General features: G+C 36.1%; 2 protein-coding genes across 2 annotated transcripts; one reads left to right on the top strand and one right to left on the bottom strand.

Moving 5' to 3' along the window:
- Positions 1-1,932: 1,932 nt before the first annotated feature.
- LOC143912000 (uncharacterized) lies at positions 1,933-5,325 on the bottom strand. Its single transcript, XM_077431105.1, has 2 exons — positions 4,924-5,325; positions 1,933-4,829 (listed from the first exon to the last, which is right to left on the bottom strand). The coding sequence occupies exons 1-2, from the start codon at positions 5,041-5,043 to the stop codon at positions 2,868-2,870; spliced, it is 2,082 nt and encodes a 693-aa protein (XP_077287231.1). The 5' UTR covers positions 5,044-5,325; the 3' UTR covers positions 1,933-2,867.
- Positions 5,326-7,460: 2,135 nt separating this feature from the next.
- LOC143911999 (uncharacterized) lies at positions 7,461-13,297 on the top strand. The gene is made up of 3 exons (XM_077431104.1): positions 7,461-8,335; positions 9,430-10,081; positions 10,171-13,297. The coding sequence occupies exons 2-3, from the start codon at positions 9,959-9,961 to the stop codon at positions 12,148-12,150; spliced, it is 2,103 nt and encodes a 700-aa protein (XP_077287230.1). The 5' UTR covers positions 7,461-8,335; positions 9,430-9,958; the 3' UTR covers positions 12,151-13,297.
- The last annotated feature ends 1,004 nt before the right edge of the window (positions 13,298-14,301 follow it).

A 14,301-nucleotide genomic window follows, 5' to 3' on the forward strand; every position in this document is an offset into this window, starting at 1 on the left:
TTTCAGAACACTTGAATTGTATTGATTGTTATTGTGAAAATGATTATTGAACAGTGTGAGAGGTCCACGGAGAAAGAATGACATGTGGCCTTTTACAGTATCTATGTATAAGTACTAAAGTATCTATCTACAGTACTAAAGAGGACAAACACTTGGTGGATTTCCAAAGTTTATCTATTTCTAATTCATTAACCAAATTTAGTTTTTTGAGGCCACTTCAAAAAGAGCGATAGAAGTGGCAAACGAGTTATTTAACATTAAAATTAACTTAACAGCCCTACAAATTTGACTACATACATTTAAAACATGTAGTTGATAATTTCACAAAAATATAATGGAATTGACCGTGTATTCATACACAGTTCCAATGTAGTTCATTTGTAGTTTGATCAATATTTTAACAGTGGGAATTTTATACCTTGTGAAGAATCAGTATTATATTATAAATATTTAATTTCATTGCACACGTCCCAGGACATATGTAGCTCCAGGCCACACCGACCAGACCAGATGTATGAAATGTTTATCCCAGAATCCAAACATTATTTGGAGATGGGACTACCATGGGTATTTAATTTATAATTCCAGCCATTATTGATACCGATTATCTCAACATTATATATATTAGAGTATTGTAATTTAAATTAAAACATTTTTTGAAAAAATATGATTTATTAAAAATTCTTCATATTTATATACCATACATACTTATAACTAATTGTTATATTCAAGAATTAGTATAATAATATATAATATTCATATCACATAAATTTTTTGGCCGAAATACAAAACAAATTAACATATTCAAAGATAACTTAAAAATGTAGGGAAAATGACAACATGCTCATTGTATGAAACATAATATTTATATAACAAATTGGTTTGACCCAAAATTAAATAAATGATGTATTCAATAATTACTTAAAAATACAAGGGAATGATTTAATACATATTAAATAAATTAGCAATTTTTGCAACTTCTGCCACCGTGACAGGCAGAATTGCAGACAAATTGACTGCAATTCCGGACTGGCATCCTTTAACACAGTGACACCTTTTATAACCCTGGCCAGTACCCACAGAACTGAGACGTACCAGTTTCTTGATGGAAGCCTCTACATTGGGCACATCACTAACTTTTAATTGTTTATATTGGGTTTTATGGAGGCTATTTCGCTCCAATTTTTGTTCAATTACTCCCCATTTAGTTCCCACTTTGCATCTCCCATTTTCTGTCTCCATTACTACCCCAATTAAATTGGCGGGGTCTCCCCTGCCCTTATCAAATGGACTTACGCCAACCACAACATTTTCACCATTTTTCACAGGTGACAATATTTTGTTGGATCTAGCCAGCATCCTATCGGCTTGATGCAACAAATTTTCTTTGGCTACTTTTCTGTATTTTACCGCTGAATGTTCATCATCTTCTAGTTCAGTTTTGTCAAAATGTGGTAAAATATCATTCGAAGAATTTTCATATTTTGCTTCAGGTATTGGGTCTTGAACTTCAATTGTGAAAGAATCAATTGAAAACCTCCCGTTATCTATATTTACAAAATAATTATCCATACTATCTATATTATTCTCTATGTTATTGTCTGTATTATTTTCTACGTTATTTTCTATATTATTATTATACCTTAAAAATTCCATTTCTTCTCTTGTGTTACTAAGGGGATCCTTTATTTATGTTCACTTGTTACAATAGTAATTATATGTAAAAAAGAAGGTCGTTTTCGTTTCTCAGCTTCGGAACCAATGGGACGTTGCCAGAGATTCATTCTGAATGTTTGCACAAGAGCGATGAATATGCCATCGTCTTCATCTTTAATATGGAATTCGTCATTTTATAATGAACTTCTACATAAATAAATCTCATCTACATAAATAAATCGTCGGTAACATTATTTTTTTATCTTTGTTACATTGTAAAACATTTTCTATATGTCATCAATATATTATAATATATATTCAATTGTAAATAGGTTTTTGAGCTCTTTCTCCTATTATGCTGTGCATTAACATTAGAATAATATAATACTATGATTACTAACCAAATAAAATAAAATTGCAAAATAGAAAATGATCAGTAGATCAGTAGCTATTAAAATATGTAGATATAAGATGTATTGTGAACATAATTTCGTAATAATAAAAAGTATTTAAAAATCAAAACAAATAATATATATTCAAGAATATGTTTATGTATAATGTGTTGAAAACATAATAAATCATTGTATTTACTGTGCATAAAAGGTTTTTTTTTAATTTTGTCCCTGTAATTTAACTAATGGCCACTAGAAATTATGTACTATCAATTATAATTGAAATGCATATAGCCTGTGGGTATAAAGGGGAAAAGAAAACCTACATATTTTATATGTAGCAAAATTTGTAGGGCTGTTAAGTTAATGTTAATGTTAAATAACTCGTTTGCCACTTCTATCACTTTGTCCTCTTTAGTTAAGGTCTGATACTGTGAAAGCCCACATGACATTCTTTCTCAGGGGACCTCTCACACTGTTCAATAATCATTTTCACAATAACAATCAGTACAATTGCAGTGTTGTTTTACTTTTTATCATAAATTATTTACACTGTAACAACTCCTGTGAAATGCGCCAAATTTAAATTTGAGCAAATTCTATCTGTGAAGGTGGGAAAAGTTGAAAAAATTGTTAAAATTTTTAATGTTAATTTATATCATGCAAAAATTATGTACTATGTATAAACACAGTCAGTTCGATTGTATTTTTGTGCAAAATAAATATTAATAACAATTTTTTTTATATTCATCCCAGTATGCATTTTATTGTGACCAGAGGGTAGATTTTAGAGTAAATGATTTTAAACAAATTAGGCTTTTACCCAGTGTGAGTTCTTAAATGTCGCACAAGTGCATTTTTTCGAATAAATGATTTTAGACAGATTTCACACCTGTAAGGCTTTTCCCCCATGTGAGTTAACAAATGTGACACAAGTTGATCTTTACGAACATATGATTTTAAACAAATGTCACATTTATGTGGTTTTATCCCAGAATGTAATTTTTCATGTGACACAAGGTAAGATTTTAGAGAAAATGATTTTAGACAAATTTCACACTTGTAAGGCTTTTCCCCCGTGTGAGTTCTCAAATGATAAAAAAGTGAATTTTTTCGAAATGGTTTTAAACAAATTTTACATTTGTGTGGTTTTATCCCAGCATGCATTTTTTTATGTTTCTCGAGGCTAGATTTGTCAGTAAATGATTTTAGACAAATCTCACACTTGTAAGGCTTTTCCCCCGTGTGAGATCTTAAATGTCTGACAAGTTGATCTTTACGAATAAATGATTTTAAACAAATGTCACATTTGTGTAGTTTTAGCCCAGCATGTAATTTTTTATGTTTCTCGAGGTAAGATTTTTGAGTAAATAGTTTTAAACAAATTTCACACATGTAAGGCGTTTCCCCCGTGTGAGTTCTTAAATGTATCACAAGTTCTCTTTTACGAACATATGATTTTAAACAAATTTTACATTTGTGTGGTTTTATCCCAGCATGCATTTTTTTATGTTTCTCGAGGCTAGATTTGTCAGTAAATGATTTTAGACAAATTTCACACTTGTAAGGCTTTTCCCCAGTGTGAGATCTTAAATGTATCAAAAGTGTATTTTTTTGAGTAAATGATTTTAGACAAACTTCACACTTGTAAGGCTTTTCCCCCGTGTGAGTTCTTAAATGTATCACAAGTTGATCTTTACGAAAAAATGATTTTAAACAAATGTCACATTTGTGTAGTTTTAGCCGAGCATGCAATTTTTTATGTTTCTCGAGGTAAGATTTTTCAATAAATGATTTTAGACAAATCTCACACTTGTAAGGCTTTTCCCCAGTGTGAGATCTTAAATGTATCAAAAGTGTATTTTTTTGAGTAAATAATTTTAGACAAACTTCACACTTGTAAGGCTTTTCCCCCGTGTGAGTTCTTAAATGTATCACAAGTTGATCTTTACGAAAAAATGATTTTAAACAAATGTCACATTTGTGTAGTTTTAGCCCAGCATGCAATATTTTATGTTTCTCGAGGTAAGATTTTTCAATAAATGATTTTAGACAGATTTCACACCTGTAAGGCTTTTCCCCCGTGTGAGTTCTCAAATGTGACACAAGTTGATCTTTACGAACATATGATTTTAAACAAATGTCACATTTATGTGGTTTTATCCCAGAATGTAATTTTTCATGTGACACGAGGTGAGATTTTCGAGAAAATGATTTTAGACAAATTTCACACTTGTATGGCTTTTCCCCCGTATGAGATCTCGTATGTCTCACAAGTATATCTTTATTAATAAATGATTTTAAACAAATGTCACATTTGTATGGCTTTTCCCCCGTGTGGGATCTCAAATGTATCACAAGAGTATTTTTTCGAATATATGATTTTAAACAAATGTTACATTTGTATGGCTTTTCCCCCGTGTGAGTTCTTAAATGTCCCACAAGTATATTTTTATAACTAAATGATTTTAAACAATAGTCACATTGAAACCGCTTTTCTCCAGGATGAGATATTTTGTGTAAAATAAGTTCAGATTCACTGGGAAATGGCTTCAAGCAAATGTCACTATCCTTTCGGTGAATTGTCGATTGTGAAGGCTCCTCGTCCCATATTAGATCTTCCAAGAAAACTTCTTCAGTCTTGATGTTCAAGCAATCAGCTAACCTCAGTTGAGACGTTTCGTGGCTTCGAAAACAAGCCTTTCGAAAGCTGATCAACGATTCGAGATTGGTGTTACACGAAAGACACACCGTGTCTGGCAACCCATCGCCTCTTTTAACCTGCAGATCAAATGAAAAAAACAATAGGATTGAGCGGTGAGAAGAGTCAGGAGAACCAATTGGGTCCACAACAGTATTGTAACCAGTAACGTACATAAATCTGACAGCCGGTCCGAATGCGTTGCTCCAGACGCTCTGGATGAGGACCTGGTCTCTGGAAGATGGAGACGGAAGACTCGGCCGGAGCTGATCCAAGACAAAGCCTGCACTCCATCGTCCCTTTATTTTACTCTGACACCAACCAGACGACTCACCTTCGCTTTGCTATTTTTTTGTTGTGTTACATATTTGGTCTAAATTTGGTACTAGTTATACCAGAGAACAAATTATTTGGTTAGAAAAAAAATGAAAAATTTATCAGTAATTAATTATAAACTTGATCAGTAGACGACTTGCCTTCGCCTTGCTATTTTTGTTTAGTGACACCTTTGGTCTAAATTTGGTACTAGTTAACCCATTTGAACCCACGCGGTCAGTTATGAACCCGATGTATGCCAGCGCGGTCATTCACGGCATTTTACAATTTTGCGTCGTAAAATAAAGGGATCACTCAGGCCGGCCGTAAAACCATTCGTTACGCTTGGTTAGATGTTGGTGATGAATTGTAAGAAAGTCACACGAAATTAAATCAGTTCCTTTTGGAGTTTTGAGGGAATAACATCGAGCGCTTTTCGACTTGCAGATATGTCGAAGAGAAAACATACGTAAGTTTTTTATTTTTACATATTTTTTATTTATCTTTATGTTTCTAATACAGTAGGACTTATTGTATAATATGCATAAGAGAAATTGCGTTTATATATCTCATATTCCTGAAAAAAAAAAATCAAAATTCGACGGAGTCGTATATGACTCCTTGGGATAATGACACATATTTTTTTCCAGAGAATGCAATTTTACTACTGCAGAGATACGGGAAGAAATTGATAATTGGGACGTCTCAACTTCCGGATTCCACATACATACATATTACCACCCCTGGAAACTGATATTCGGTTAAAGAAAAAAGTAGGGTGGAAATCAATCAACCATTTAGTATAAATATGTATAATAAATATATGGGTGGGGTTGATCAAATGGATAACCATATTTCTAACTATAATATAAGTATTAGAGAGAAAAAATGGTACATGCCTATTCTGTTTTGGAACATCGATGTAGCTGTGAATAACGCTTGGATTCTAAGCAAAAGTTTTGGTTGTAAATTTGATAAATTAGGATTTATCAGACAGGTAACAGAGACGTTGTGCAAGTGTTGTGGTCAAAAACGAAAACAATTGGTCCCATTCAGACCCGGCAAAGTTAATCAAAATCAAAAGGAAGTTGGAAGACATTTGATATTGGTCAAACAGAAAAGGAGAAATTGTGGACACTGTAAAAATAAAACGTTTTCCGCTAGTGATAACTGTGAAATTCCATTGCATGACAAATGTTTTGTACCGTATCATAATAATTAATTATTTTGTCTTCATGTATTTTGTTTTTACGACTTTTGAACCCAAAATCTCGTTTATGACATTTCTTCTTTTAAAAGGGTGCACCCATTTTTTTGTTGACGATGTGTATATGTCACAATATATGTACCTACGTGTGTTATGTTATGCAATTTGAAAGTATCATTTTATCGAAGAGATGCGTGTTTGTTATTTTTAAAATTAATTTTATAAATTTCTTAACAATAAAATTACAAATAACCAGTGAGAAAGTATTATAACTGATTATGTGACTCCATTGTGATTTTTGTTTTATTTTAAAAAACATGTTTCATTAGCCCCAAAGGTCATTCACGGCACCACCTTGAAAAAAATTAAAAATGTTGAAAAATCAATTAATTATCCATCCCTATCTTATAAAAAATATTTCCCATGAAATAACTCAAAGATTTTGGAAAATAAACGAAAAAATAGTCCTGGGCACATGGGACATGTGTTTTCACGCGAGCTCTGGGTTCAAATGGGTTAAGGTCTGTTTGGTAAACGGACTACTACTGCAGTGGCGGCTCGTCCATATGGGCTGCGGGGCTGCAGCCTCCTAATACAGTACAAATGCACGCTATTTTTGTTGTCCAAATGGGCTGCGGGGCTGCAGACCTCCCAGTATAGTACATATTCAAGCTATTTTTGTTTTCATTCGATCAACGGTTTGGTTAACGAGCTACTACAGCCGGAATAATCTCAGCAGCCCCCCCACTAAGAAATCTCGCGAGCCGGTACTGACTACTAGTCATATCATTTGACTAGTAGTCAGTAGCGGCTCGGTGACTGGTCACACCCGAAAATTGGTAACGAAGAAACTGGTCACACCCAAAAATTAAAAATTGCTCGAATTTTTAATTTTTGGGTGTGAAAAATTGCTCGAATTTTCGGGTGTGACCAGTTTTTTCGTGACCAATTTTCGGGTGTGACCAGTTTTCTCGTAACCAGTTTAAGGTTGTGACCAGTTTTCTCGTGACCAGTTTTAGTGTGACGGGTGATCACGTGTGACCGATCTAGAGCGACCGGTTGTCCTGTGACTGGTTCACATATGACTAGTAGTCCGTTTACCGAACAGACCTTAAGGAGCCTAACATTTCTCTGGTATAACTAGTATAACATTTAGACCAAATATGTCACACAAAAAAAAAAACAAGGCGAAGGCAATAGGCTTGGGCATAGTAGTTCGCAACTGAGATCGCTCAGTTTAGTTCGCCGCTCCTAAACGAACTAGTTCGCTCTTCTAGTTCGTCAGCTCCCAGCCCGAATCAGTGAAAGGCAGATCGTTCGCTCGTTCGTTCGCGTGATCGTTCACTCTTTCGTTCGCGTGATAGTTCGCTCGCAGATCATTCGCTCGTTCGTTCGCGTGATCGTTCGCTCGCAGATCGTTCGCTCGTTTTGGCCTTATGAAAGAATAACACATGACGCAAAAAAGAAAACAAAAATAATCAAATTTTTTATATTTTTTTAGAAATAATCAACAATTATATTACTATTAGGTACTGGTTAGTTCTTATAAAAAATATCACTTACACTTATAAAGTTGTTACCTAACAATTAAACATAATGACTTGTTTGAGTCAGATCGTATGTATAAAAAAAAATAAAATGGAAAAAAATATTACATATTACTGTGTAAAAATATCAATTTGGATAATTTAACCCTATACGTAAACTATTTTTAAAGTATATTAAAGAAATGAATTAATTGTTAATAGTAATTGTTATTATACTGTTACGTAGGGGTGGGTGGAGGATCCAAGTAAAAGCCAGCAGTCGTTTCACAGCATTTATTGATGATTCAGGAGATACACGCAGTGTCACGGCTAAGTCCAGAGTGAATTATATCGCCTACGTACCGCCTTATAAAGGGTAGATCTCTCAGGACGCCTAATCTGTTTACCTGTTGTATAGTCACGTATTCGGATATGTATTTCCAAGACATTGGGTCTTCCCGTATCGATTCTGAGAACTAACTAATAACGGTCATTGTTTAGCCTAAATGCACTTAGAGTCCAGATATAATCTTTGGAAGTGTGGCGGCTCGCTTATACGACATGGTCGAGTTTGGTTGCCTTCCTGCGAGTGGGGACCAACCCGGCTGGGTTCGGAGAGCTGCTACCCACTCCGTCTTCAGCTGTCATATAATAAACACGTGCATTAACATGCCAGTCGTCTCATTCGTTCATCCCCTATACTGGTGACCCCCGACATCGAGCCACGCAGCCTCGATCAATTTCAACATGCCGCTCATCCCTGCCTCGCCGAGCCAGGCGGGGAAGCTACCCGCCGCGCCCCCATCGCCATCAACACGCGTCGCGGCCCGCGGGTGACAATAAACGAGCAGACACGGCTACCTACCTATCTACCTATCGACTGGAGTCCAGCCACAACGTCGACGACAGGTGTTTTTAAAAAATGGGGGAGCGAATGAGACGACGATCTTGACAGCTGGATGTGGAGTCATGCGCGATCCACTACACATAGAACGGTCATCCAGCACCACAAGACATACACCACCTCAGCACCATCATCATCATCATCATCATCAAGGCCCCGTCCGTCCCCACGAGCGTCGTCACGCCGAGACGGGCGGTAGCGCTACAACACCTCCACGAGCCACAACGACTCACAGTCCAGCTCGGAGTATCATCAACCACATCGATGCCCCTGCCGCCCCCGCCGCCCCACCAACCGACATCAGCCTCGGAAGAGCGGCGCCGCCGCAGCATCGCATTGATCGGCGCGACCATCGGACCACCCACCGTCCTGCTCGCGACGTCACCGCCCTCGAATCTACCGACCATTCAGGGCGGTACACCTATGTACACAGCGGATGACCCACGTCAACAATTTTTTTTCTCCCCACGTAATAATTTTTTCTCTTTGTGTAACAATAATTTTTTTCTTTTGTAAAATTTGTTTCTTTGTAATTTTGGTATCGCTGATGCTGGGGGGGGAGTGATGTGGCGGCTCGCTTATACGACATGGTCGAGTTTGGTTGCCTTCCTGCGAGTGGGGACCAACCCGGCTGGGTTCGGAGAGCTGCTACCCACTCCGTCTTCAGCTGTCATATAATAAACACGTGCATTAACATGCCAGTCGTCTCATTCGTTCATCCCCTATAGAAGTAAGTGCATGCATTTAGTTAACCGATAACAGATATCCGTTGGTCTAAGTACAACTCGCTCAATCCACGGCGTACGTAACAATACATTAGAAGCATAAGCTACCTGATAACGACAGTGTCTTATTATTTTTAAATGTATTTAACGTTCGGTTAACGTCACTCTCATTCATTCGGTCACAAACTAATGAAATTCTTGTGTAGTTCGCGAACGAACTGTCTTGTGTAGTTCGCGAACGAACTAGATCGTAAGAGAGTGAACAAGTCGCGCGCGCATGCGCATGTGCAGTGAGCGAGCGGCAGTATTAGTGTATTAGTGTAGTGTGGTGTAGTGCCGTCCCACTCTCGCTCATTCGGTCACGAACAGTGAACTAGTGAACTAGTGAACTAGTGAACTATGGAACGAGGAGTGAGGGAACTAGTTCGACTAGTTCGACTAGTTCACCTGTGGGAGCGCTCTAGGAGCAACCTAGTTCGTTCGCGAACTACACAAGCCTAATCTGTTGGTGGCAGAGTTCAATACGGGGACGATGGAGTGCAGGCTTTGTCTCGGATGGAGTACTCCGGCCGACTCTTCCGTCTCCATCTTCCAGAGACCAGGTCCTCATCCAGAGCGTCTGGAGCAACGCATTCGGACCGGCTGTCAGATTTATGTAGGTTACTGGTTACTGTTGTGGACCCAATTGGTTCTCCCGACTCTTCTCACCGCTCAATCCTATTGTTTTTTTCATTTCATCTGCAGGTTAAAAGAGGCGATGGGTTGCCAGACACGGTGTGTCTTTCGTGTAACACCAATCTCGAATCGTTGATCAGCTTTCGAAAGGCTTGTTTTCGAAGCCACGAAACGTCTCAACTGAGGTTAGCTGATTGCTTGAACATCAAGACTGAAGAAGTTTTCTTAGAAGATCTAATATGGGACGACGAGCCTTCACAATCGACAATTCACCGAAAGGATAGTGACATTTGCTTGAAGCCATTTCCCAGTGAATCTGAACTTATTTTACACAAAAGATCTCATCCTGAAGAAAAGCGGTTTCAATGTGATATTTGTTTAAAATCATTTGGTTATAAAAATATACTTGTGGTACATTTAAAAACTCACACGGGGGAAAAGCCATACAAATGTGACATTTGTTTAAAATCTTTTACTTATAAATATAAACTTGTGATACATTTAAGAACTCACACGGGGGAAAAGCCATACCAGTGTGAAATTTGTCTAAAATCATTTACTCAAAAATCTAACCGCGAGACACATAAAAAAGTGCATGCTGGGTTAAAACCACACAAATGTGAGATTTGTTTAAAATCATATGTTCGTAAAAATGAACTTGTGTCACATTTGAGAACTCACACGGGGGAAAAGCCTTACAAGTGTGAAATTTGTCTAAAATCATTTATTGAAAAACGTAGGCTCAATAATCATAAAAAATTGCATGCGGGGATAAAACCACACAAATGTGACATTTGTTTAAAATCATATGTTCATAAAGATCAACTTGTGTCACATTTAAGAACTCACACAGGGGAAAAGCCTTACAAGTGTGAAATCTGTCTAAAATCATTTATTGAAAAACGTAGGCTCAATAATCATAAAAAATTGCATGCTGGGATAAAACCACACAAATGTGACATTTGTTTAAAATCATATGTTCATAAAGATCAACTTGTGTCACATTTAAGAACTCATACAGGGGAAAAGCCTTACAAGTGTGAAATCTGTCTAAAATCATTTATTGAAAAACGTAGGCTCAATAATCATAAAAAATTGCATGCTGGGATAAAACCACACAAATGTGACATTTGTTTAAAATCATATGTTCATAAAGATCAACTTGTGTCACATTTAAGAACTCACACAGGGGAAAAGCCTTACAAGTGTGAAATCTGTCTAAAATCATTTATTGAAAAACGTAGGCTCAATAATCATAAAAAATTGCATGCTGGGATAAAACCACACAAATGTGACATTTGTTTAAAATCAAATGTTCGTAAAGATCAACTTGTGTCACATTTAAGAACTCACACAGGGGAAAAGCCTTACAAGTGTGAAATCTGTCTAAAATCATTTACTCAAAAATCTGACCTCGAGAGACATAAACGATTACATGCTGAGATAAAACCACACAAATGTGACATTTGTTTAAATTCGTATGTTCGTAAAGATGGACTTGTGATACATTTAAGAACTCACACGGGGGAAAAGCCTTATAGGTGTGAAATCTGTCTAAAATCATTTACTCTAAAATCTAGCCTCGGAAGACATAAAAAATTGCATGCTGGGATAAAACCACACAAATGTGAAATTTGTTTAAAATCATATGTTCGAAAAATTGAACTTGTGACACATTTAATATCTCACACGGGGGTAAAGCTATACAAATGTGACATTTGTTTAAAATCATATGCTTGTAAAGATAAACTTGTTAAACATTTAAGAACTCACACGGGGGAAAAGCCTTACAAGTGTGAAATCTGTCTAAAATCATTTACTCAAAAATCTTACCTCGAGAAACATAAAAAATTGCATGCTAGAATGAAACTACACAAATGTGACATTTGTTTAAAATCATATGTTAGTAAAAAAGAACTTGTGTCACATTTGGGAACTCACACGGGGGAAAAGCCTTACAGGCGTGAAATCTGTCTAAAATCATTTTCTCAAAAATTTAACCTCAATAAGCATAAAAAATTGCATGCTCAGATAAAACCACACAAATGACGGCCTGAAAACCAGACTGGTACAATCGACAAAAAGATGAACGGGAGATAATCAAATATTTGTGTATATTTTTGAGGATTTGTATTATAAAATTACTAAAATAAATCTCAACATAGTCCTTACATAATAAAATACTTCTGACATGAAAAGTGCTAAATAAAATAATTATTTATCTCACGAAATTAAAAATAAAATCACTTTTACCACTATGACTCGCAAAAATCTAATAATATAAACCACGTGGTTCATAATAATTTAAGATTTTTGGGAATTATAATAAACTATTATATAATAACACTGTTCGACAAATGACGACTTTTTTTTGGTTCAGAGATGAGATATGACTTTTCTTATAGATTTATGCCCAGTGAACACGAATCTGGTAATAAAAAATGTTGATTGGCTCGAGATTCGGAGATATATGTGTTTTATAAATCGCGCGATTCTATTGATAACTGGCTTACCTCGATAAAATAAACGAATTTTTGTTATTAATCCACAAGAATGGTCGAAATATGATTTTTATAAGTGGAATTTTATTTAATTCTCATAAAGATAATTTAATATATTATCCCTATTAATTGAATTCAGATTCGTGTAAATACGAGTAAACACTAGTACGAGCTTTTTGCTCGCAATTTTACCGATTTAAAGTTCAGCACACTTCCAATTAACCTTTTTAAACGAAAACAAAAAATAGTGTGGTCAGAACATTTAATATCTCACACCGGGGAAAAGCCTTACAAGTGTGAAATTTGTCTAAAATCACTTACTCAAAAACCTAGCCTCGAGACACATAAAAAATTGCACGCTGGGATAAAACCATACAAATGTGACATTTGTTTATAATCATTTATCCGAAAAGATAAACTTGTGACACATTTAATATCTCACCCCGGTGAAAAGCCTTACAAGTGTGAAATTTGTTTAAAATTATTTACTCGAAAATCTATCCTCTGGTCACATAATAAATTATATACTGGGATGAATATAAAAAAAATTGTTATTATATAAATACTGTTATTATTCTTACATTTTGGCTGCATGCGTGCCATAATGTTTTTGGTGCCCCCTTCTCATGTCATTTCAGTTCATTTAAATAATTTTAAGAGAAATGATAATTGAAAATTAAATGCACAGATCTATTATTTGGCTTACTTGTTTTATTTATTGGATGAAATTGTGGTAATTATGATAAACATACTTCATCATCGTAAGCAATTTCAACAGACGGGGCGAAACGTATGACCGGCGTAAGAAAAGGGTTTGTTGCCATTTTGAAAGGAAAAATTAGTCATGAGGTAGTTGCTTACCATTGCGTAGTTCATCAAGAAGCGCTTTGTGTCCAGACATTTCCAGAAAAAAATTGCAAAGTTTCAGTCCCATTCGTACTTTACCAATGGCTGCTCGGAATAGTGCTCGGGTGCTGAGGCCGTACCACTGCTGAAGATTCTTTAGCCATGATGTTTTCCGCCTGCCCCGACTGCGTTGGCCTACGATTTTCCCCTGGTTTATAAGGCGCAGGAGATCGTATTTTTCGTTCCGCATCACATGTCCGAAGTACTCCAATGTACGCCTTTTCACACTTTTGAGCACTTCGACATATTTTCCCATCAGGGCAAGCACCTCGGCATTGGTACGACGCGCCATCCATGAGATTCTCAGCATCCTTCCGTATGTCCACATCTCAAATGCCTCTAGTTTCTTACATGTGGCATCCGTCGGGGTCCATGCTTCTGTTCCATACAGAAGGATGCTGAAAACGTAGCATTGTAGAAGTCTCAGTCGGGGTGCTATACTGAGATCACGTGTGGTTAGGACTTTTTTCATATCACTATGTGCTATTTATCAACATACACTAGGTACATGTTTACATTAATGATTTAAATATCACGCATTAATTATGAAAAAATATCCGAATTTATTTACAATTATTCTTGCATATAAACATATGCAGTGGCAGACTGGCCATACAAGCGAACATGCCCGATGGCATGTGGGCCCCACTATCTGTTAGAAAATATGGGCCCTCAGTAAAATTAAATAACTTTATAACTATTTATAGGATATTGCAACTTTGGGACCTAAAGTTTGGGTATTACAACAAAAGAAATTTCTAACGATATACACAAACAACTAATACCTGCACTA

Source organism: Arctopsyche grandis, chromosome 5 (assembly GCF_051622035.1).
Source record: "Arctopsyche grandis isolate Sample6627 chromosome 5, ASM5162203v2, whole genome shotgun sequence".
Taxonomy (NCBI): Eukaryota; Metazoa; Arthropoda; class Insecta; order Trichoptera; family Hydropsychidae; genus Arctopsyche; species Arctopsyche grandis.